The sequence below is a fragment of the Oculina patagonica genome, chromosome 10, assembly GCF_052425735.1.
Source record: "Oculina patagonica isolate OP01 chromosome 10, crgOcupat, whole genome shotgun sequence".
Classification (NCBI taxonomy): domain Eukaryota; kingdom Metazoa; phylum Cnidaria; class Anthozoa; order Scleractinia; family Oculinidae; genus Oculina; species Oculina patagonica.
Window position 1 is genome coordinate 1,959,628 of NC_135767.1, and position 25,423 is coordinate 1,985,050.

Sequence of the window (25,423 nt, forward strand, 5' to 3'; positions counted from 1 at the left end):
GTACGTTCCACTGTAATTAGACTGGAAGTCTGAGTGGATCACTTGACTGGCTTGTTGTCGGTTAAATTTTGCAAAACTGCTGGTGCTCGTGTTTGTGAGAATTTTACAGAATGCTAAGGTCTTCCATGTAAGTCTTCAAATAAATATCAAAACTCTGAACATACTGTAACAAACTAACAAACAAACATGTAACACAAACTCCACAGTAGCATATGGTTCAGCTCATGGTATGGGATGACCTATTTGCTCTGAGGGGGTGGGGGTGGGGGCCAACAGGTTCCCGCCCCGCGCACTTGTGTTCTTCAACACAGGCTCAGCGCGATTTCTTTTCCTCCCCCCAACACCTTACAACTTTGCTAACTTTTATTTTTTTATTTTTTTAACCAAGAATACCAAAAAGTTTATCAATAGTTTATTTATAAAAGAATTTATTACCTTAAGATTTTAGCTGCAATTAAATTTAGCTATTTGTCAAACAAACTACTGACTGTTTTTTTTTTTTACTTCATGGATGTACATTACTTATTCCTCATCAGTTTTCTTTTTCTTCTTATTCTTCTGCTTCTTCGAATTCTTTGGTTCGTCAGAATCTTCACTCGCGAGAGATGTAACTTCCTCCTCTGCCTCGGCTTCGGCTTTTCTTTCTCTCCTTTCTCCTTTTTCCTCTTTTCCTTTTTCCGTGTTTCGTCATGACAAAAGTTCACTGTCAGCACTGTAGATTCATCTGCTTCATCTGCAGAGTCGTCGCTTGCGTAGTTCTCAAACGCAGCAAGGGCTTCTTTCATAATGTCAGCCTTTTGATTGCAGAAATTAAAGAAATTATATGCTTATCACTAAACACAGGATCTAATCAAGCTAAACAGCCATAGTTTGTATACAATGTATTTAGTTTGCTCAGAAAACCCTTATGGGTTTCTGGTTTGCTACAAAAAATGCTCAACAGTGTTTAAACAACTCAGTTGTAAGGTATATTTTAGCTTCAGTGTAACCAACTTTTTCAACCAAAATGTGTCAACATTAGGTTATAAATATTCCTTAGGAAACATCTTAATTGCCAGCACAAACATCTAAGCTTTAAAAGATCTAGAAGTTACAGATACAGTGTACAGCATGTGGCCCTTGGTCGGAACAGCCCTGTGTATGTTGTGAATAATGCGTGATCCAAACAAAAACGAAATGGCCGGCGTAAACTCGCGTTTCGCCGGAATTTTTTAATCGTAAATACTAAGAATACAAGAAGATGCTGAACTGACCAGAAAAGACCAAAAATGTTTCGGGCAAAATGCTTAGAATTCGGGCAACAGGCCTAGATAAAAAATATAGAAAATAAGCCGGCAATTCTCAACTTCACGTTCAAAACGAATTACATCAACAAAAATAAGTATTTGAAATATAGCAAACTTTGTAGTTCAAAAGTCTTAATTTATCATTTATCTGCTTTCGTTTCCTCTCGCAAATTACTATAATCATGTTCGATTTTTCTCGCAAATTCTGCGTGACCCCTCAGTTTAATTCAGTTGCAATCATTTTGAAGTGAGTGGGAAATTGGCGAGGGAGATCAAAAGTTTGAATTTTCCATAGCTCGAGCGTTTGCACGTGGCGGATCCAGTGTAAGATCTTGAAACAAAGCTGTTACATATGTTATGAAGCTAATGCTTTTGACTCAAATATTTAGTTCTAAGCCAGGCCAAAACTTTCAACGAAATGTTTTAACCCATTTATCCCCAAATGTTTCACACGCTTTTGTACAACTTTCAAGTGAGAGAAAAACGATGGCAAAGGGTGACTACGTTAGCGATTTCTCAGAAGCCAAAAAGGTGGGTGCAAACTAGTTAAAGAATCGACTTTAGACGTAGGCGAATCGACCTAAGACGTTAGCGGACTGGGCATGGTCGTTAGCGAATCCACCCGTAGGCGAAACGACCGCAATTTAATAGTTGAGATCACGCCGCCTTATCGGAAACACTAAAAATTTAAAAATCGGCGCCGCCTTTAATCGAGTAAATACGGAATGTATGCAACCATTTCATACTATTCTGCTATCAGTTTATCACTATCCCGGATCACTATCACAAAAAATTATGTAAAGAACGAGTCAGTCAGAACATTTTGTGCATCATAAATGTATGGGGCTGTCAGTGGAAATCTTGTCAAATCAACTTACCAGGTGCCGCTGCTTTAAACAGTCTGCAAGGTCATTGTAACCGTTGCTTTTCAGCCATCTGTAGACTGCTCCGACCTCCATTATGCGTTTGAACTTAGCACACGAAGCTAGCTAACTAACAGCGTGGAGACGCGAACATGACACTCGTGAAGCAATCCCTGTAGATACGCAGAAGATGTTTTCGCGTTCGGGACTTTAGGGTGTCAATGAGCACGCCACAAGGCCTGAACAACCTATGTATCACCATCTTGCTAATTGCAAGGGCTTCAATGAATTAGTCAGCTTTGATGGATTACCTGATTGTTTTAATGACCATACAACGCCGTGTGTTAGTTTTAAAGACCATATTCTTAACGCAGTTTATAGCAACGTCGAGATAATTGATTACAATTACAATTGGTCGCAATTAGCGTTCCTAGAAGCCTTTCATATCAAGAATCTTAAGCCTAGCATCAAGAGGACTCAAAGCCTCCAGAGAGTTAGAACTATTTCCCTGATTACCAATATTTCTATACTTTATTACGTAACATCAACACGCCTTAGATATTTAAGTTCCTCTTTTAAAATTAACATCACTAGACTATATATGACTCTGTAATAGAGCCGAAATATTGTATTTATAAAATCAAATTTCTTGTAATAAACCAAAACTTGGTTTTTACAATGATTACGCTTCTCGGCCTTGCCTTCTTTCTGCGTACTTTGAAAATGCGAATTGTTTTAGATTTTTTTACCGCGTGGTACTGCACATTTGATGTTTGCCCAAGACGGCCGTGCTGAGAAATGTACAGTGTTGCCAGTAATACCTTTTGTCTCTTCAAGTTGTCTCTGACTTGTCGTGACAATTTTGGTTTTGTCAAAAATGTCATGACATTTCAAACTTGTCCGCTGTGCGAATCGGCCCTTATAATCAACCAGATTTTTGGTCTCGCTTTGGGTGTTCCAGGCAAAATGCCAATATTTTTAGCCATAATGGTCTCGTTTAGGGTTACACACGAAGAAATATACAAAAATAAATGCTCTTTTTTGAATTTTGGTATCTTTTAGGGATCTAAAATAGCTTGAGCCACGCCCAGATTGGTCTCTTTTCAAAATTTCCGACGAGTATCTCCGTCCCTTTAGTATGGGAGTCCCCCCCGGGTGTCCAAAGAATCGAACGTGAAACATCACGGCGAGTTTTTCACGTTTCATTATCGTTGAATTTAATGATGAGCTTACATATTCAGCTAGAGATTAGTTCTGACACCTCGAACGCACTAAATAAATCAGTGGTTTCGCGCAAAGCGCGGGCGTTTCAAAAATAAAAACAATGTCGGAAAAATGTAAAATATGTGTAAGCTTTGGCCCGGCGTGCTTTCATCTCTCCCCATTCCCCAGCGAAAAAATGTTTTGTTCCTTGTCTTGCTCGTTCAGTCCCCTTTCATTAGTCCCTAGTCTCCCCTCAGCACCAGAGTTGGCTGCGGAGGAGGCCATGTCGGGATTTTGCTGCAGTGCAATATTTTTATTCTCATTTGCATATCTGCAAAGAACCACACAGGAAGGCAACATCTTAGAACTTTGCTAACTTTTATTTTTTTTTTTACCAAGAATACCACGCAATCTACAATTTGGGTATTTAAAAAGTTTATCAATTGTTTATTTATTAAAGGGTTTGTTACCTTCAGATCACTATTTTGACAAATCGCTAAATTAAGTTGTAGCTAGAACTATTATTATTTGTAGCTGCAACTTAATTTAGCGATTTGTCAAACTATTAAACTACTGTTTTTCTTCACACTTATTGCTCAGAGACCACATTTAAACCTTACTCAAAAATGGATGTGTAGTTTCATTATTTTCCTCATGGATTGCAAACAATGGCAAAATGCACCTACTTTTGACATAAAAATACAAACAAAATACACCAAATAATAATAAAAGAAAACAACATTTTCAACATTACATGCTTGTGCTTAGGCTATAAATTTCACTGCAAATGCAACTCAACAAGCAACGAACTGGCAGCAAAATTTATTCTGACCAAAAACCCTGCAGCATCTTTTTTCACAAGCAAAAAATGGCATGTGTATCACGCATTCCACGTTTGCACATAATGTTTTGATTTGCAGCCACTTAATAGCCTGCCTTTCAGACGAACAAAACACCAGTATACAGGGTTTTGTTCGTCTGCAACGCAGGCTACCACTTAATGATATAACTTAATATGTAAATTATAGTCATACTGGTACATCTGAAAGTGACTATGGCAAATAGAATTATGATCATTTCCGTCAATATATAATTTGAACAATGATATCAGTGAGCACACTTTGGGAAATACTGTATTGATGGTATAACCTCCACTCCGTAGATCTTATTTGGAACTAAAACATAAAATAATAACTTCACTTATTGAAACTACTATTATTTTTTAGTAAAAGCTGTTCAAATCAGGGAAATAACTCAATCTTGCACACAAGGGTGTTGACTTGTCTTTAGTTGTCTTTTTTCTCTTCTCCTGTTTGAGTCTCGTCTTTCTCCAACTGAGCCTATCAGAGAAATAAATAAAAAGAACAGATACAAAAGATGATATTAATGTCTACCTTGCCACAAATTACCACCCACCCAGACCTGCTCTCATCTGGCCTCGTAGCTCAGTTGGTAGAACAAGTTTGCTGATCTAATCTAGAGGTTGTGGTCCTAAAGTGCAGTGTGTGACTACATTGGGCGCCAAAAGTGTTGAGACACTCAGCACTTTTTGAGAACCTTGGACAAATTTTACCCCTCACCCCTTTGATATTACCCCCTCCCCCCGAAACAATGTTGGATTTGCTATCTGCAAGACTTGCCTCGTTTGTGTACAACATTGAAAAGGGGGAGGGGGAGTGGTTCACAAGCTGCACCAGATTTAAGGTGGGAAAATGGGAATGTTAAATTAGTATTAATTTCAACCAACTGTCTCAAGGACTTTTGGCGCCCATTGCAGAGTTATACAAAAATGGCTACCAGTATGTGCTTTTGATAACAGCCAATTTTATTTAATTTCAAGCTTATCTTTTCCAATCCTTTCTTCCTACTACTATTCCTTTTTGTTCGGGGGTGGAGGGGGTGGGGGGGGGAGGGGAGAGGAAGATAAGAACCTCTTGAGCTAAAGTCTTCAAATAATAGAAAAAAATAAGCCCCTACCCTCTCCACCCACCTGTGCTTTAGAGTGCTCCTCCAACAGCCTGTCATATTCTCGTGTCAGTCCAGCAGCTTGCTCTTTCAAGGCAGCCAAATCCTTCTTTGTTTTCTCAAGCTCTGTGGGTGAAAGCACACCACACATGGTTAAAAAATCTAAACCGGATGGTTTTTTAAATGGCTCTTGATTAAAAAATAAAATCTCTATCAGGGTTTAGTGGCCCGTACCACTTGAGCTTATCCTGGTTTCTGTAACAGTCAGCAACTACCGGTAGGAGTATTTTTACCCCCCCCCCCCCAAGATTCATCAGTACCCATTTACACACCTGGGAGGACAGGCATTGCAAGAGTAAAGTGTTCAAGATGCTAACCACTAGGTCACTGCACCTCAGGCCCAGAAAAAATTACGTTTAAAGGGGCTATGTCAGTTTTACTTTTCCTGTTCTACAGCTCATCATACTGTACACCTTTATTAAGAAACTTGTTTCAATTGATTTTAAGACCATTATTTCTTTACGTGCATCAAAATCAGCATGATCTAGCTTCTATTAGCCTACTGGCTTTAATAGCTGGCTGTATTGTAGGATTAATATGAGACATTGCATTTTTGGGTTCAAAAACAAAACTACATTTAATAGAGCAAATATGATGCTGAATCCCATGTTATCCAAAACACTGTTTCAGGTCTGGAGAATAAAAACACATTCTGTACAACAATAAGATCCCCGGATTAAAAATGTCATACTTAGCAGCACCTTCAGTCCTTTCTGTGAGCTTTTTGGATTTCTCATCCAAAGACTCCCTCAACTCTTTCAACTCTTGGTTAACTTTGTCCTCATCTTCTGTCACTTCCTCTGGTTTGCCTCCTGCGTCTTCTACGGCCTGTTAACATAACACATGGCCACTTTCAGTGTTACCTGCATGGCAGCTATAAATTATGGACATCGTCTTTTTACGTGCTGTTTGAAATGAGCCAATCAAAACCGATGCATATACCGGTGTTTGTTTCATGCAAATAGGCCCATAAGTTCAGAAGGTCATGCTAGTGGGCTGTGATTGGTGGATTCCTATCCATCTTGTTTGTTTAGCACGTAACACTAAAACTGGGTGTAAATCTCATGACTTTCTCTTAGTAATTAGTGCACAGAGTAATTTTTAGACCCTTAACTTCAACATAGTAGTAACATCAGGGAGTATAAGCAGCCATGATGGTGATGCATGTAACAAAATTCATTACAACACCCACCTTACATACCTTTCAACATTACCTTTTTAAGTTTGTCGTTTTCATCCATCAACCTTTTGCATTCCTCTGAGACATTTTGAGCCTGACGCAGACTGGCCTCATTAGAGGCTTCAAGAACTGAATATCGGGAAAGAAGTCTTACAACGCGGCGCAACACTCTGTCAAAAGAAATGATTTTAAATGTTTAGCAAACTTTTTCATGTTAATAACTCACAGATGATAGACAGTCTTTTTTTATTTTTGCATTTCCAATATGATATGATGTAAAGGTACTCTTTTTTTTCTTGAGCAACTGGGTGTTTGTTATTAGACCCTAACACACTGAATACCAGATGGACACCATAAATAGGGGGGGGGGGGAGGGCAGTGGCAATCTGAACATCCTGTACCTTTTACTCTGGTCCCCACCCTTTTTTTACTGGATCCCACCTGGTTCCCAATATTGCAAAAAATTCCCCATTTATCCTGTTTCCTGTCACCCTGGGAATCACACTTCTTTTCCTCTCTTCTCCTGTTTCCTATAGCGTTCCTACCTGCTTTACTCCCACGTTTTCACCCCTCCCCCCCCAATATAAATGAGCATTTGTTTTAATAATCAAGGCAGCTTACATTAAAAGGAACAGGGAAAATCCAGAGATGTAGAGGTTTCGCTGGGCACGGAATAGCTTCATTTGCATCATCAATTCAGCTTGTGGGTTGTGGTGTAAGCTGTCTGCATGAGGTGTTGTGTCAACTTTACTGTACTTTCTGGTTTCCCGAATGGAATCTGCAAAGAGCACAAGACATTAGTTTTAGCAATTGTTTGTGAGAAGGGATTCATCCATTGTTTTCCCTTAGAGATACTGAATGAAAAAGTGTAGTTCCATAAATTATCTATACCTCCCTCACAGAAGGAATTTTTCCCCAAGACCCCCTCCCCACCCCCCCTCTGGAAATTCCAATAAAGCTTCTAGTTCATGCATTTCCTTAAAGTTTTTGGCCTTCGAGACCCCTTCCCACCCCCAGGAATTTCCAATCCCTTCTGTGGGGGGAGTATGGACATTTTCTGGAACCACACAATAATTTAAGCTGTGATATTAAACCCCTTTATGTACCTGCTGCCCCAAACCCCACAATGTTTATTGTCTGATCTTGACAAGTGGATGTCTCTCAACAAGCTAAAGCTGAATAAGGACAAGACTGAACTTCTCTTCCTTTACTCAAAACACAACCTACAGCAGTCTCTACCTCCAATCCGTTTTGGTCAAGACATAATTCAGCCATCTAAATTTGCTAGAAACATGGTGTAATATTTGACAGCAATATGACTATGCTTCCGCATATCAGTTCCATTTGTAAAGCAGCCTCTTATCATCTCCGAAACATCTCCCGTATAAGGAAGTACTTATCCACGAAAACAACCGAGATCTTGGTCCATGCTTTTGTGTCTTCCAAACTCGACCGCTGCAACTCTCTTTTATACAATGTGCCGAAGTATGCCTTAAAAAAGCTCCAGTCTGTTCAGAACGCCGCTGCTCGACATCACCTGTTCCCGAAAATACGACCACATCACTCCGATATTGAAAGAACTACACTGGCTTCCTGTTTCTGAATGCATTAAATTTAAGATTCTGCTACTTACCTTCAAAGCTCTCCATCAACAATCTCCTATCTACATTCAAGATTTGTTAACGCACTACCAACCTTCAAGAACCCTCCGATCGTCACACTCTTCACGCCTTAACCCTGTCAAATTCCACCTTAAGTCGTATGGGTCTCGAGCTTTTGCTGTTTCGTCGCCTGAACTCTGGAACAGTCTACCTCTTTTTTATCCGCTCATGTGACAATTTAAGTTCTTTTAAATCAAAACTCAAAACTTATCTTTTTAAAACAACTTATTACTCTTAGCGATTCTTACTTTTTATTACTTTTAATGTACATTTTTAATTTTTAAGATTTATTCAGCTAATTTTAACGAATTTTTATAGATTTGTAAAGCGCTTAGAGCAGACCTGGATAGGCGCTATAAAAATGTTTTATTATTATTATTATTATTATTTTGGCTGTTAACATGTGTGTAGCAAGGGAACTATCTAATCTAAAACCCTATTAATAAAGCTGTAACAAAACATGATGAATTGAGGGATGAAAAAGCAGTCTTGTTAAACTTTAATAGATCTGATAAAACAGGGAAACTCTGTATCCAATTTATACATGCTCATTAAACATTAATGACCTATAAGTTTCTTTTCCTTTGAGAATAACCGATGAGTTTGAAAAAAAAACAACACCTTTTTTGGGTTAGCAGACTTATGGTCCTAAAAAAGCAAGAGTGGCTTATCAGAGGGGGTGAGGTGGGGACATAAACTATACAACAAAATTCTATGGTATTCCAGAAAATTAAATATGTGGATTATTCAACATCCGATTCTTACACATAATGTACAAATCATGTTTGCAACTTTTCCAGAATTATGAAAAAACTGCAACTGGTCTATTATAAAGTTGCATCAGCTCACTGAATGCAACAAACATTCCTAACAAAGCATATCCTTGCTATAAATAGTAACTGATGACTCACCCTAAAGCTGAAATTGAAAAGGGCAGGTAAAAGAAAAACATTTCAATAAAATTTAAAAAAAAATCTGCAAAATTGCTTTGAGATGATGGACTTCATGCATCTTAACTTATTTATTTTTTCCCTGTGTACGATCATTCTCTTTTGAACAAGAAAGAAGACTTTGATCCTGCGAACCTTGAACAGCTAAAGGCGACTGTTACAAAATATACCGGAAGCAACAAACAGATAAATTCACGAAGGAACCAAAGTGAAACGAAATCTACTTTCTTATAGATCTAAAAAATGTTACTTATATTAAAGTATATGTTTCAAAATATTGCAGGAGAACTTAATTGTGAGCTTTTTTTCTACGCAAGTTAGTACTACGTGCATGGAGTGTGGATGTCAAAAATAAATAAAATGAAAGCTTATGGTTTTTACCCGCTAGAAGAAGTGCCATCACTATTACAACCACGTTGAAATAGAAGTTCCCATATTCAAATAAAGTTGCCACGATCCTGGAGTTGAAAATTGTGTTCCACCTAAAATGCAAAATATAAAATGATTTTAAAATCGTCATTCATTGCACAAGACGTTGAATAGAGTACATAGTACATGTTTTTGATGAGAGATCTGTTTTCTAAAACGCGTTTAATTTGCAAGAACGTACCTTTTAGCAGAAATAAAAGGTAGGCAGAACAACAGAAGAACACCAATCTCGGCGTACAGAAAGCCGGCGGCAAGAGTCCACTGGACAGTCATAGTAAAAAGACTGTTTTCTCGCTGTTTTGATCTCTTTTCTGCGAAATCTTTGTACGAATGTAGGGTTGAGTCAGCCAAATAGGGTAACCAAGCCTTATAGGGTTTGTAACCTGGCACTAGAAAGATTATCGGCGTAGCTTCGGAAATCCCGAACAAAACACGAACATCTCCGATTCTTTATCTGAGTTTCCGATTGTTGTCGGAAATTCGCCTGTTTGACAATCTTTCCTTTCGTGCGGGTCACGCGCATAGTTTGTCAACAACTAGCCATGATTTCTGCAGAATCTTCCAAGATGTCGAGGTTCTACAGCTTGTTGTTTGTTTCCTTTGTTATTTTGTGCGTCTGTTCTGCTCGTGAATCATCTGACAGCGTCCCTAACACACTATGGCCTGTTCCCGCCTCTATTTCTGCATCAGGGCCGCCTCTTCCGATTTCTCCAGCTTTCGTTTTCAAGACTTCTTCAAACTCAGGCGTCCTTAAACGAGGAATAACACGGTATCTGGAGATAATACTGCAGCAAGTTGGTGAAAACAAGATGGCACGTCTTCTTGAAAGCAATGACACTCTGAATGAACTTGTGTTGGAAGTTCGCAGCGACGATGAAAGTCTTGGTGTCGACACATCTTATTGGTACATCTTGGAAATAAAAGATGGGCAGGCTCATATAGAAGCTAAAACACCGTATGGCGCATTGTAAGTGCATGCCTCATATCAGGGTTGTATATAATGTCTATAATTGTTTTAACCCCCCCCGCCCCCCCCTCCTGGAACAAGGAGGGTTCATGGGGTGATGGACAGGGTGTGGTGGTGGGGGGGTGTGTGTGTGTGTGAGGGGGTAATGTCGGTCACGTCGCCACCAGGGATACCACTGGGGGCGAGCAATGCCTCCCCATATGGTTTTTTTTATATCCAGTTGCAGTTTGAGCGCTGAATTATGTTCCCTGTTGCATATTAGTGGCAATAATGCACCTATCAATGTTAAGCCCGAGGGGGGGGGGGTCGGGCAAGGGGTGGGGATTTTGACATTTTCTATAAAAAAATGTCAAATTCCCCACCCCCGGGACAAAATAATTGGTCAAAATCCCCATGAAAGGTGGTCAGATGTCCCTTCAAACCTTCAAATATGACCAAAGTTCCAACTCTGGGGCCATCACGTACGATCAAAATCCCTACCCTGGGGACCTACCTCACGATCAAATTCCCGTGGTTAGCCCGACCCCCCCCCCCCCCCGCTCGGGCTTAACATTGATAGGTGCATAACATTGTCAAAAATTTCAAGGCCGGGACTCATGTTGTAACATTGAGCATTATTAAAAACTAGCAAAATTATGGTATATTGCAATTCAGGACTGCGTTTTGATTGATTAACAGGCAATGGTATATAAGCTCATGTACTGTTGGCCACAAATATGGTAGCCAAAACGTGTCAACGAAAACAGCTGAGGAGCTCAAATATTGCAATTCTTTGGGCGTTTTTAATAAACAATTATTCCACTCGCGCTTGTTGGATATGAGATCGTTACAGCCAACTCGGCGCGTTCTACCATCCCATATCCAACGCGCGCTCGTGGAATAATTGTTATTTGCACCATGTACCCAATGCACCTCTGAAATTGTTACATGCAATGTGGCAATGTTTGTTTGTTTTCATTTATTGTATACAGATATGGAATGGAAACATTTACTCAGCTTATTGAGAATGGCAGTTTAATCAACAGTGCAGTGAATATTGATGACCAGCCCCATTATGTACACAGAGGTCTTATGTTAGATGCTGGGTAAGTTTTATGTCTTGAATATTTTATTTCTTACTACATTAAAAGTTTTACTAGCAGTAAGTGGCAGGCATCCCAGGGGGGGGGGGGGGTACTCCGGCTTGTAAATGACGGGGATGATCGAAGGATTTTTTTGGGTTTGAAATTTTCAATTCTGGGATTTTTTTGGGTTGGTGGTGGGTCTCGTGAGCACTTTAGGGGAGCCATGTGGGGGGAACAAAAAATGCGCCCCCCCCTTATCCCCTTTACCTGCGTCGAACAATGTTGTGACTGACAAACAAGATGGTAGGAAAACACCTTGCGTGACATTTCATGGTTGACTAGTTTTATCCGAAATTAAATATTTTTCTTATATGCTAATGCTGGCCAAATTTAATTCCCACGATCCTGATCCGTGAAACAAAAAAACCTTTTAAATCAGCATCCAGTGTTGTCTTGAATTACCGTTTAAAGATTGAATAACCAGCTCCGAAAATGGAATATTGGAGCAAATAATTACCGGTAAATCAAATTTGAGAAAAACACTAGACCTGTGTTTTCCTGAATGGGAATTCCCCGGGGAATTAATTTAGCAATGACGTAACCCTTGCAAGTCAGGGTTTGTCTCAGTGGTTTTCCATCAGATTTCAGAAATCCTCTAGATGACACAGCTCCAAAAAAAAAAAAATAACGCTAAAAAGTCAAACATTTCACACTTAACATGCTAAGTTTAGACCAGAGGATTTGTTTAGTTTCCGTTTGTGGCAGATTTAAACCTTTCAGAGCATTGCGTGATTCTTGCCGATCAGTGGAGTAAAAATTTGCTAACGCCAGCACATTCCAGGACACAAACGTAATGTAAATAAATGTAAATTCTTGCCCGCTAAAGCGTATTTGTTTAAAGCGTGAAATTTTAGTATTTTCTTCGATTCAAACTTTTCAAAATACTTCACACTGAATTTTGTAAGGAAAGATTAATGGCTTCGCAAAGATTTTAAAGGAAGCTGATAATAGCTTTGAAAAATTACGTGACTCGAGGTCTAGCCGATCGAAAGTGAAACTTGTCATGTCAGCACATTCTTTTACACCAACGTAATTGTATTTATTCACAGATTTTGGCCGGCTGAAATATATTTTTCTTTTGACGCATGAAAATTTAGAAATTTCTTTGAGTAAAACGCTTCAAAATCGGACATTTCATGCTAAACATGCTTATTAAGACCAAAGCATTTGAAAATTTCCCATTGGTAAGTTTTTTCTAGCTTTTAAACCTTGCGTGACCCGAGCCCGGCCGAGCGGGGCATCAGTCTGGTCACTGAGAAAAAAAAAAACCGCTTGCAGAGCAAGAACTGCGCAGCGCAGTTAAATAGGGGAATTCTTTTGGGTATTAAAAATGAACTAAAAAACCTTGGCGCGGCTTTGGCGTATTTATGGTATGACAAATAAACAGGGTTGGAAATTAGCGCTCACCCACTCGCCCAGGCAAGTGTGAAAACTGTCGGGCGAGTACGAATCACGGATCACGAATCACGTCTGGTTTGGCGAGTACGATTTTCAATATATTATTCAAAATAAGCGGAACCTTTACTTACACTGTCCATAAGCTGATAGCTTACCAACATTTTGAAATCTCCATCAAAGCTATTTGCTTGCAAACTACAGGTATTTAGGAATACATATCAGATTAAACTGTGTTTCAACTTTTGATGGAAGTGTGCTTCCATTTTTATTGTGGAGTAAGGTCTATTTTCGGCGACTTTTCATTTAAGAAATAGGCTTAGATTGCAGTCTGTATCGTGATCGACCACTACGGTGGCTCAGTGAGTATCAAACGTGCTTAAAAATTTAAGTTGTACATTTTATTATTCGTGGGGGAGGGGGGCTAATTTTTCCGTTTTTAATGGAGGAGACCTGGCGAGTGAAAACTGATCTGGGCGAGTGCAATTTGAAGGTCACTCGCCCAGATGGCGAGTGCTCCGAAATTTTAGTTTCCAACCCAGTGTTCTCCCTAGGTATCTAAGGCCAGGCGGGCCGCCTAGCTTGATTCACAGGAAAATCGTTGCCGCCTGGCTTAAAAATTGAGATGTAACACAACATAACCCTACTGTTTGAGATCTGGAACGGGAATTCCTTTTCATAAGCAAAGACAAAATCACTTTTTTACTGTGTTTTCGCCCTTTAATATCGTTATAAAAGTCATTTACCCTTGTATTAATGTGTTTAAATCTGTGAGTGTGATGCATTCGTTTTGTTGAGCAGCAGCTACCTTAGCTTTATCGAATTGCTACAGAAACACAACAGCACTTCAAGGTGTCGTACATGGAATACTAAATGAAGTTCTCGTGTTCGTATAAAGAATGGCGAACTCAGCCGATTTGGGTTGCTCAGAAAAGAAACTAAAATTAGTAAATTTTACTCTGGAAAAAAGACAGAAAAGTGATAGTAACGTGGGGGGAACAAGTTCCGCAAATCAGGTTTTAACAGCATTTAAAAATCAGAGTCAGAATACCACCTGGCCTTCCCAAAATCCTAGGGAGAACACTGCAACCTTGAATAAACAAACACAAGTGTTCAATTTTTTATGGTTTTTCTTTGTGTTATATTATTGCCCCTCCTGGCAATTTAGGGGTAATTTGACAAGGATTTTTTGGGGGGTTATTTTTGGTCCAGGGATTTTTTGGGGTAATGTCGGAAGACTTAGGGATTTTTTGGGGTCCTGAGTTTTGCCTCCATTCGATCATCCCCGTCATTTACAAGTCGGAGTACCCCCCTGGGAGTGGCATTATACTAAGAAAGTTAGTGGTCAATCTTACTATTGTCCAAGATTGTAGATAACAACAGTTATACCGTATTTCTCATTGAAATGGCTTGTAGACCTGGCATTTTTTGATGCCCAGCTAGTGACCATTAAACATGCCAGGGTATTTTTGTCAGTTTTGACATACTCAATTTGTGTCATTAATAAAGAGTTAGATATTTTATTGTGTTTTAGGCGAAGGTATTTTCCTCTTGAACTTCTGTACAACATCCTGAATGGCATGAGCTCTGTGAAGTTAAATGTGCTTCATTTCCACTTTGTAGACTTTTGTCGATTCAGCGTCGAGAGTAAACTGTGAGTATGCAGTTTTGTGAGTTTATGTATCATGTTACTCCAGAAAATTTCTATTCTCTTGCCACACCAGTTTAGCATTCTATTCTTTATCTTCTTTTTAAGTCTTATAGCCTTCAAATCCTGTTAAAATAATAATTAAAAATAACTTTATTTGAGTGTCAATCTATTTAGCACTGTTGTGCTAATTGTGCATGGACACTGTAAATAAATAAACAAATATTGCAAATCATACATGAACATGTTAAAAACCCCAACTGGCAGGAGGCTATCCAGTTGGCTATTAACAAAGTATGGAGGAGTTAAATTTGGGAAAACCGAAGACAAATCCATTTAGTGGCAGGGAGGTGGATTTGAACCAGGGACCCCTGGATTACAAGTCTAGTGCCCTAGCCACTCAGAGGCCATGCTGCCTCCTTCAAAGATGTTGTATCAAAGATGCATAAATCAATAAAAAAGCAAAGAGTATGAAATAAATCCTTAATTGTTTACAATCATGTAATTTTTATTGTGGGAGGCGCGGTGGCCTAATGGTTAGCGCGCTCGCCTCCGAGTCGAACGGCCCGGGTTCGAGGCCTGGCCGGGGCGCTGCGTTGTGTTCTTGGGACAGACACTTAACTCTCGCAGTGCCTCTCTCCACCCAGGTGTATAAATGGGTACCGGCGAATTTACTGCTGGGGGGTAACCCTGCGATGGACTAGCATCCCATCCAGGGGGGAGTAGCAATACTCCTAGTCGCTTAATGCTACGGAAACCGGGATAAGCTCCGGCCTGTATGGGCCACTAGGCTCGAAGCAGACTTTACCTTTTATGTAATTTTTATATTTATTTTTCAGCTATCCAGATTTAAGAAATAATCAAAGTGAATTTTACTCCCAAGAACAAGTCAAATCTTTGGTATCCTATGCTGGTGACAGAGGAATAAGGGTCATCCCAGAAGTAGAATCAGCGTAAGTTACCTTATTACATGAAATTTTCGCGACACGTTAATTTCGCGATTTTGAGGTGCACATATTTCGCGACACTTAAATTTCGCGATTTTGCGAAAATTTTGTATTTTGAATCACTTTAATTTCGCGTTTTTGAGTGAGACACAATTTACATTTTCTTGGCAATATATTTTGACATGTATGCCTTTGAATTATATAAAACGACTTCATTGAAGCAATAACGTCAAAATTAACAAAAACGCAGCAGGGGACTTAATATCGGCAATAGCAACAACAGAGCAGTTCTCACAATGTCTACAAGTGAGTCAATTAACGACAACATCCATTTACATTGATTACTGACATGCGAGTCACTTAATATTCGCGTCATGTTATGTTCGCGACACTTATTGTTCGCGTCACTTTAATTTCGCGATTTTAGGAAATTAACGCTGGAGTTAATTAAGGTATAATTTTAAAATTAACGCGACTTAAATTACCGTATTTTCTCGGTTATAAGGCGCACGGTTTTTTCAAGGAAAATCTGTTTTTTCTAAGGAAGTTTTTGCCAAAATTGGGGTGCGTCTTATAGCCGAGTATTTTCGCCCAACAAAATCTTATGGCCGCCATTTTACCGAAACTTGCAGTTAAAATAAGAAAAAAGAAAACTCTTGGTGTTGGTCATTCACTTTTATAATATTTCACACTTCTAGAACAAGAAACAGCAAGTTTCAACGTGAAGTTTATTATCGCGGTATTGATGAGTTGACAAGTTTTGGTAACAACTGCTTTTGTCGGCATTTATGTTGAAACAGACAAAGAAAATCAAGCATACTTATATTAAACAAACCTTTCTCATCGTGGAAAGTTGATAAATGACTTTAGAAGACAAGGAAAACACCAAAAAAAGCCTGAGAATCTTTGAAAAACACTCGATAAACAAAGTGCGAACACAGGCAGACCACCCTATGTGTTCGTAGTTAATTATTGTTGTTGACATGAGACGAACAAAAGAAATTTTGAAATCAATAAGGGCTACTGAAATAAAGCTCTGGAAATTAAATATCTAAACTACATTTCGCTCTAAATATCTCAATGAAGTTGAATGAAACGTTTATCGACTCAATTGTTGCATTTCTTCGCCTGCGCGGGCCGTTTTAAGCGCCTTTTTAACTGATTTAGCCGGCCGAAGGTCGGTAATAAATCAGTTAAAAAGGCGCTTAAAACGGCCCGCGCAGGCGAAGAAATGCAACAATTGAGTCGATAAACGTTTCATTCAACTTCATTGAGATATTTAGAGCGAAATGTAGTGTAGATATTTAATTTCCAGAGCTTTATTTCAGTAGCCCTTATAGATTTCAAAATTTCTTTTGTTCGTCTCATGTCAACAACAATAATTAACTACGAACACATAGGGTGGTCTGCCTGTGGTGCGAAGTGAGACGAAGCATGCTTGGGTACTTGGTAACCAAGCTACAAACTCAGTGGTCACTGGTAACTACACATCTGCCAGGTTACTAAGCAGCCAAGATCGAAGCATGAAGGATGGAAAGATGTTTACCTCGAGCGAATTTACGTCTTATAACAGCAAGAAATCTCACCTCTTTACTCGAAAATTGTGCCAAGGAGTATGAACAACATTCAAACATTCAAATTCTGTATGGAGAACTGTCCTTAAATTGATGACTGCATCTTTTTAACTCCCAAACTCATGGTGCGTCTTATAACCGAGTGTTTTCGCAAAATTTTTAGTTTGGAAACTTGACATGACAAAGTTGCCAAGTTTAGGGTGCGTCTTATAACCGAGTGCGTCTTATAACCGAGAAAATACGGTAATGCGTTTTGAAGGAGAAATTACTTCCCAATAAAGAAAATTAACGCAAAAGAGGGGGTGACATTTCAAAATGAAGGAAATTAACGCGACGAACACAAAGAAAAGAAATCTTGTTGAGACAACAGGAACAAGTTTTTTCAACACTAGACATATAATAAAAAATGTCAGGTTAAGTGAAGGAATCTGACCGCTGGAGAGCATTCTCCACAGTTTCAGTGCTACCGGCAGATTTTCACCCTGATGAAATAATGCCTTTTCCTAGGAGTTAAGAATGGCTGGACTGTATTGAAAAATTGGGGCCTAAATAATGGAAATTAAGGTCATGGAAATTAACACTTTACGTAATTAACGGCACAGAAATTACATTAACAAAAATTAATGCGACTTAAATTGTGGAATTTTTGAATTTCACGTTAATTTCATGAAGCGTTTTTTTTCCTATAATAAGGTACTATTCAAAGATATCACTTAATTACTAAGTTAAAATTTGTCTTTTATTTCTCATTAATTTTCTTCACAACCCTCATCTGATTATAAGAGGTTCAAATTATATACACTGAATTTAATTTTTTAGCCTTTAAAGAGTTGTTGTGATAAATTATGAGTGTGTGAATAAAATTCTTTTTGATTTTCAGTTTCCATGTCCTTGGAATGGTAGGCCTGGAAAACAAGACCAAAGGACTACGGTTCTGCAATAGGACAGGATTTCTTGAGCTCTATAATGATCCAGAGGTGAGTTAAAGTTTCATTAATTGAGACAAGTAAGGTGTTCAAAACCAAAGTTATGCGAGTTAATGAGATCTCCAACACTTGTTTATGTAAACCCACATGCTCTTGCATTCTTAGCTTGTTCATTTTTGTGCATTCTTTGACTAACAAAATTGTGAAGTTTGAACATGTTTAAATTTTCATGAAAGTTTACAAGTCAAGTTGTGGCTAATTCAAAATGTCACCTCAGTTGTACGTTGACTTCCCAGGGGGGGGGGGGTACTCTGGCTTGTTGATGACGGGGATGATCAAAGGATTTTTTTGGGTTTGAAATTTTCGATTCCGGGATTTTTTTGGGTTGGAAAATTTGGCAAGTATTTTTTTGGGTGACTTGATTTAGATAGAGCATTTTTTTGGGTATTAAAAAGGAACTAAAGGGCCTTGGCACGGCCTTGGCGTATTAATGGTATCATGAATAAACAAAACGAGTGTTCTTTGTGTTATGTTATTGCCCCTCCTGGCAATTTAGGGGTAATTTGACAAGGGATTTTTTGGGGGGTTATTTTTGGTCCAGGGATTTTTTTGGGTAATGTCGGAAGACTTTAGGGATTTTTTTGGGTCCTGAGTTTTGCCTCTATTTGATCATCCCCGTCATTTACAAGCCGGAGTACCCCCCCTGGGGTGGAATGCTAGTCCATCACAGGACCTCCCCCCATGTTTAATTTGCCAGTACCCATTTACACCCGCTTTCAGTGTTACGTGCATACCGGCTTTCTGTCGACATCCATCTTTCGACGTGCTAAACAAACAACACGGATCGAAATCCGCCAATCACAGCCCACTAGCATGACCTTCTGACCTTTTCGCACATTTGCATGAAACCAACAATGGTATGTATAGGTTTTGATTGGCTCATTTCAAACAGCACGTCGAAAGACGATGTTGAAAGATGATGTCGAAAGATGGATGTAGAAAGATAGCTATGCACGTAACACTGAAAGCGGGTGTAAATGCCTCATTGGATAGAGCCAGGCTCAAGAGAGCTCCACCTGGTTGTCCAGGATAAGTAGATTTTTCTGTCTTGCAAACTGTAGCTTTAAATTATACTCACAAAGGCTCCAGAAAGATAAGAGTATGTGCTTGGCTTGGTGTATGATGAGATCCCCCTCCCATGTTTCGAAATGCTCCGCTGCCTCTGATTATTGTCTTTTTGCTTCTCAGGGAGTTACGGTCAGTACAATGAAAAGTATTCTTGAAGAAATGATGAGTCTGTTTCCTGATCAGTACTTTCACCTGGGCTTAGATGAAGTGATAACAACATCTGTGTGTACTCTGGAAAGTAAGTTTAAATGCAACATTGTAAATGGATATATGTGAGAGCCTATTTCAAATTTTAGGCTAAAACAAGTTCTTATGTAAAGGGGTTCTAATTGGAAAATTTTAGCCTAACAGGTTCTTAATCACAAGGTTCTTATATGTGAGTTTTTACTGTACAGAAACCAGAGAACTGGAACGGGAACTACTGGAATTTGTTCTACAAAAGGGCAAAATACCATATGCTTGGCAGGAAGCACTAACCTCAACCTCTGCTGTAAGTGCTGTTTACAAACCAATACAGTCAAACTGCCATTTATGGCCACCTTAGATTCAACAGTCAGGATTTTCTTGTCCCAAATGTGCGCCAATCCATACACTTTTTATTATTATTAAAAGCTTCCTACAATGCCCACCTCTATCTACAATACTGCAATTTTAGGGCTCAAAAAGAAACCCTGTTCAGTCATCTGGGACATGTAAATCTTGCCAGGCAAGTAACTTTTTGTGCTCACTTGCCTGAAGGACAATGGCCCAGTCAAGTCATCTGATGACAAAATGTGCAGTTCCAGAAAATATTCATACCCACCCAAGTGGGGGCTCTCGAAAGTCAATTTTTTTAAATAAAGGAAAGTATGGAGCTTAAATGGAATTTCCAGAGGGGTGGGGGGATTCAAACCAGGGATATGGATTTTTTTCTGGAACAACACAGTCTTAATTAAAAAAAAAAATAGTATTAAACTAAGACAAGCATGCAATTGTCCTAGCCAAGCAAAATTTGAGAGCTTCTTGTCCAATGTTTCTGCTTGTCCAAAGTGAAAGCTAGAATTCAAACTTTTTTCAAGCCTGAAATATACTTTGTCTAAAGGCCATTGTAAAGAGGTTGATCTGTTGCCATCACCTAAGCTGGGGGCCGGTCTAGTTAAATATTAATTGACAAAGTTTCACTCAACTGTTTCAAATTTGAAGTAAGATGTATTGTCTGGTCTAATTTCTAGGCAGTGAATGGAACCGTACTACAGGCATGGAAAGATATAACACTGAAAACTCTTATTGATAAAGGATTTCAAGTGTAAGCAGGAAAAAATAAATTAATAATAAAATTTTATTATTACTACTAGGTATTGTTGGTTATCTGGCCAGCTGACTGACTGACTGACTGACTGGCTGTCTAGCTGGCTGACTGACTGACTGACCGACTGGCTGTCTAGCTGGCTGATTGACTGACTGACTGACTGACTGACTGACTGACTGGCTGGCTGGCTGGCTGACTGACTGACTGACTGTCTGACAGACTGACGACATGTAGTTGATGGACAGCTAACAAAATTATGACAGTCACTGTAATATAAGTCATTTCCAACATGATGGTATTGCTGATGCATACATGTGCATGTTGAATCTAATCTGTGCTGTTTTTCTTTTTTCAGAATAAACTCACTGTCAGACCACTTTTACCTCAATCTCTATTCGGATATGAGTAAACAATGGACAGACATCTCAGCAGGGGTAACTATTGCTCATTACAACGATAGGATGTATAAATAATATTTATGAAAAAGCATGAAGTGCCCCCAACCATTAAATTTACCAGTATTTAATTTGCTGGTACCCATTTATACACCTGGTTGCTGAGAGGTACTTTGAGAGAAAAGTGTCTTGCCCAAGAACACAAACAACACATAAGGAGGGGCACACGGGGGGACCCTGAACACCGCAACACCGCAAAAAATAATACATAAACACCGCATCACTGCAAGAAAATTTGATGAAACACCGTCACCGCAATATAATCAAGTTACTTATCAATAAAAACGTATAAGGATTGGGTTAAAGATTAAATAGACAATATTTAACGAAGATAACAGAGATAAATGTAGTTTAGCCTGCGAACAGGCTCCCGAGTGGGGTTCCGCGTGCGAAGCGAGTGGGGTAACGAGAGCAAAGCGAGCGGCAAAGGCTAAATGTAGTTATGCAAGTGTTAAACAAAAAACTGTTATACCGCTAATAATTTTGTTTCACCGAACACCGTAGATTAAAAAACACAAACATCGCACACCGTAGGGTTTGAGATCACCGCAACACCGCAAGATTTAATTTTATTCACCGCAACACCGCATAAAAAAATGAGCAGTTCACCGCAAACCCCCATGTCCCCCTCCATAAGTCAATGACCTCTGTCAGGGATAGATTGTACAGGCTACTTGATCCACAGTCCAGCACACACAAACCATTTAGGCCACCATGCCTTACACAGGGTTCAGATGGGTCCTAGAATAATAATAATAATAATAATAATAATAATAATAATAATAATAATAATAATAATAATAATAATAATAATAATAATAATAACATTTATATTGCGCAAATTTCATATACAAAATGTTCAAATGCGCATTACAAGATTAAAAACGGAATAAAAAAGCTAAAAACTAAAATTACAAATTAAGAGTAAACTTACAATGATTTTAAAAAGCTAAAATTACAATAATTAAAAGTAGAATATAATTTAAAAACAACTATGATAAAAATGCACGACGAAAAAGGTGTGTTTTTAGCTTAGCTTTAAAAATACTATCAGTGCTGGCACTTCTTATGTCAAATGGAAGCGCGTTCCAAAGTTTCGGTGCAGCACAGGTAAAAGAACGGTCACCTAGTGTGGCTTTTGATTTAAAACGTGGATAGCTAAGTAAAAGTTTATCGCTAGAATTAATAAAATTATATTTGGAGGGGAGCCTAAGAGAAATAAGAGATGATAAATAAGAAGGCGCTGAAAAATTAAGAATCTTAAAATAAAGTCCTGGAATTTTATTATAGCACTTTCCAGTCCTGGAAAAAGACTACTGGTCCTGGAAAGTTCTGGAAATTTGTTAAACTCAAGTAACAACTGAATTCTCAGAACTAACATTACAAGAAATGCTCAAACAGTAAGGAGAAATAATATTGATATCTTGGGAGTAAAAGGGTAAATGTAAATTTTGGAGTCCTGGAAAAATCAAAACAGGTCCTTGAAAAATCCTGAAAAATTGTCTGTGAAAAAGGGTACGAAACCTGAAAGTTACAGTCCTTTATAAGTAACATTAATTTGATATACAGTGTAACAAAAAATGTTATTTTTTCATTTGATTATAGTTAAATCTAGATGAACAGACATGGCTTCTTGGTGGTGAGATGGCATTTTGGACAGATGCATACTGCTTTGTTGCTCAGTGCTGTTTATACAAAAGAGCTAAACCTACTGCCTGGTGGATGTATGGACCAGAGGCTGATTCACAGTTTACTGAATCAGCCACTGGCATGGTGAGTTCTCGATCTGTTTAATTGACAATAAGACAGGCCTTCTGATATTATGCGGATGGTGCGATTTTGCACAATCGATCTCAAATGGCACATTTTGACATAATTAATCAAAAATCGCATATTTCGTACAGAATCGCACAATTCAAGAAAAGAAAGAAGAAATACTCGCTTTAACTAGGTTCTAAGACAATTTCAACATTGTTTCAAGGTGGTTTACCTGTCAAAAAACCTTGGAAAACCTCTTATAATTATGGTTTTCAATTGAACAAAATTGCTTTGGCAGCTTCAGACAGGCAACTTCCTTTTTCAGTTTCAACTTAGCCATAACATTTACACCAATAAATTTGCTTTCAATCTTTGCTTTCTTGTATTGTACTGAAGTTTACAAGGCAAAATGGCAGGATTCAGAATGTTTAATTCCTTCCTCGAAGTCAAAAACATCGTAGATCATTCGAATGTCGACACCGTACTTTAACATGCGCGCCTTCATTAACTCAGTCAGTGGTATCTTGTCACACTCCAGATAAAATGTCACCAAAAGTTTTCAACGCTCTACTACGTCATGTAGTGTACACTGAAAGCCATTTGGCATTGGAATAAACACAAATGAGGTGAAAATAATCAGAATCCGTACTGTATAACAAGCCATAAAAGCAAACTTCACGGACGTCTCGTCTCCAGGGCCTTATCCGCGTTCAAAATGGTGGTTTGAATATTAACTCCACCCCCCTCTTGGAGAAAGAAATGATAACAATGCAATAAAGTCAATAATATAATTTGTTACAGTATTATCGCAATAGTATCGCAAAAGTGTTACTACTATCGCAATAGTATTGCGATAGTACTTTGACTATTGCAATACTATCGCAATAGCCAAAATGACCCCAATAGTCACCCCTATACTTTACATTCAATATGTGATTTTCCTGTTAAATAAATTTTCAGATCTGGCCACGAGCTATAGTTGGTGCTGGCTCATTTTGGAACTATCAGTCAGGACTGAAACCTGATAGCCAAGAGTTCCAGACGAGGGTGAATAATCAACACAAGGTCAGTCAATGTTGATGACATGTTACATGTATGTTAGTCAGTGTCGGTGACACATGTCAATGTCTGTGGCATGTAAGGTCAGTAATTGTCAATGACATGTTATGTCAGTCAGTGTTTGTAATGTGACATGTCAGTTAATGTCAGTCACATGTCAGTCAATTTCGATGACTATAATGTCTGTCAGTGTTGGCAGTGATCCATCTACCTGCGCATCCCACATCTCAGATGCATAAATACAACTTTTTGGACACACAAACTTTATTTCTATCGATATGATGACTTTCCTTTTCCATTTATGAGAAATCGTAAAGTTTTTTTTTCCAGGTTAAACAGCAATCGTAAAATTACGAGGCCATTCAACATTTTTATTTCTGAAGAAATCGAAGACTCAAAGATCACTGCGGAAAAAACGAAGATCTTAAGGTTGAAGCGAAGATTTGAAATTGGCCAAAATTCGCGTGATCAAATTGAACACTCAGATATAAAACTGTCAAAACTCATAATCACTAAAGAAAATATCTGTAATTTCTGAATTTTGGTATTTGGCCACATTTCACTAAGAATTTGGACAACAGTGGTTTACAATTACTGCCGCAAAACCACATGAAGCTATTGCAAGGCTGAAAACAACAAAAATACATTGAATAAACGTTCAAACCGTTTCAATCCGAAAAACAAAGATCTGAAAGATTTGAAAAAAATTGCGAAGAAAACGAAGACCGTACGTACCCATAGAGAGGTTCCATTTTACTGCATGCTGATGATACTCATAGTCGATGAGAGTTCGGGAAAATTGAAGAACAGTTTCTTTTTCTTGCAGAGAATGATTAAACGTGGCATCCTAACCTGCCCTCTGGGGTGTAAGTGTGACTATCTGTCACGGTGTGGCCAGTCATACCCACACCCTTAACCCAAGCAAGTTTGGCCATGAGGAAACCAACTTCTCAGGCTATCACGTCAAGTGATAGAGGAGGGTTACCCTTGGTAACAGGCATTATAGTTATCAAGGGATATATACAATGTAATGGGAACTTGTCTATAGAGCAGTTTTCACTTGGGTATCAAAAGCAATTTGTTTTGGTTTTGCATTACTATGCTTAAGTGATTGGTCTAAGAAACTTGGGCCAATTTTTCATCCAATCAGAAGTAAAGCCAACACCAACCGCACATGTTTTCCTGCACTTCACGTCATCTATGTTTTTTAACTTTGAGTTTTGATTGGTTCATTTTAATGTCTGTTTTCCTTTGTGATTGGCCAGAGTGATATCTTTGGTGTCAGTTTTATGACACTCAATTGAAAACTGCTAATTTAAGGACCGAGAGCAAGAAGAACACATTGAGTTTTGGCCAAATTGAAAATTGTCACAAACAACTCCAAATTTCTCACGCAAGTTCGTTTCCGTGTGCTAAACATTGATCTGTATTCAAATTCGCTGGATCTAGCTTCGTTGTTCACAAATTATGTATGCAAAGAACAAAGGCGTTTTGCAAAGCTTACGTTCTCCACAGTCAGCCAGCAGTATGAGTTTTTCGACACATCACATGTAAGTC

At 38.6% G+C, this 25,423-nt stretch overlaps 3 protein-coding genes and 1 pseudogene across 3 annotated transcripts; 2 read left to right on the plus strand and 2 right to left on the minus strand.

The window, feature by feature from the left end:
• Positions 1-449: 449 nt before the first annotated feature.
• On the minus strand, positions 450-2,269 carry LOC144628642 (uncharacterized). The gene is made up of 2 exons (XM_078486786.1): positions 2,165-2,269; positions 450-794 (listed from the first exon to the last, which is right to left on the minus strand). The coding sequence occupies exons 1-2, from the start codon at positions 2,243-2,245 to the stop codon at positions 519-521; spliced, it is 357 nt and encodes a 118-aa protein (XP_078342912.1). The 5' UTR covers positions 2,246-2,269; the 3' UTR covers positions 450-518.
• Positions 2,270-3,886: 1,617 nt separating this feature from the next.
• On the minus strand, positions 3,887-9,946 carry LOC144667416 (B-cell receptor-associated protein 31-like). The gene is made up of 7 exons (XM_078528812.1): positions 9,779-9,946; positions 9,550-9,650; positions 7,179-7,335; positions 6,592-6,727; positions 6,079-6,205; positions 5,343-5,443; positions 3,887-4,692 (listed from the first exon to the last, which is right to left on the minus strand). The coding sequence occupies exons 1-7, from the start codon at positions 9,868-9,870 to the stop codon at positions 4,639-4,641; spliced, it is 768 nt and encodes a 255-aa protein (XP_078384938.1). The 5' UTR covers positions 9,871-9,946; the 3' UTR covers positions 3,887-4,638.
• On the plus strand, positions 7,658-8,438 carry LOC144628660 (uncharacterized; annotated as a pseudogene).
• Positions 9,947-10,076: 130 nt separating the features above from the next.
• LOC144628011 (uncharacterized) lies at positions 10,077-25,108 on the plus strand. Its single transcript, XM_078486058.1, has 12 exons — positions 10,077-10,564; positions 11,536-11,649; positions 14,618-14,737; positions 15,571-15,684; positions 18,133-18,229; positions 19,427-19,544; positions 19,702-19,796; positions 20,518-20,591; positions 20,950-21,028; positions 22,655-22,822; positions 23,768-23,872; positions 24,693-25,108. The coding sequence occupies exons 1-12, from the start codon at positions 10,140-10,142 to the stop codon at positions 24,780-24,782; spliced, it is 1,599 nt and encodes a 532-aa protein (XP_078342184.1). The 5' UTR covers positions 10,077-10,139; the 3' UTR covers positions 24,783-25,108.
• Positions 25,109-25,423: the final 315 nt, after the last annotated feature.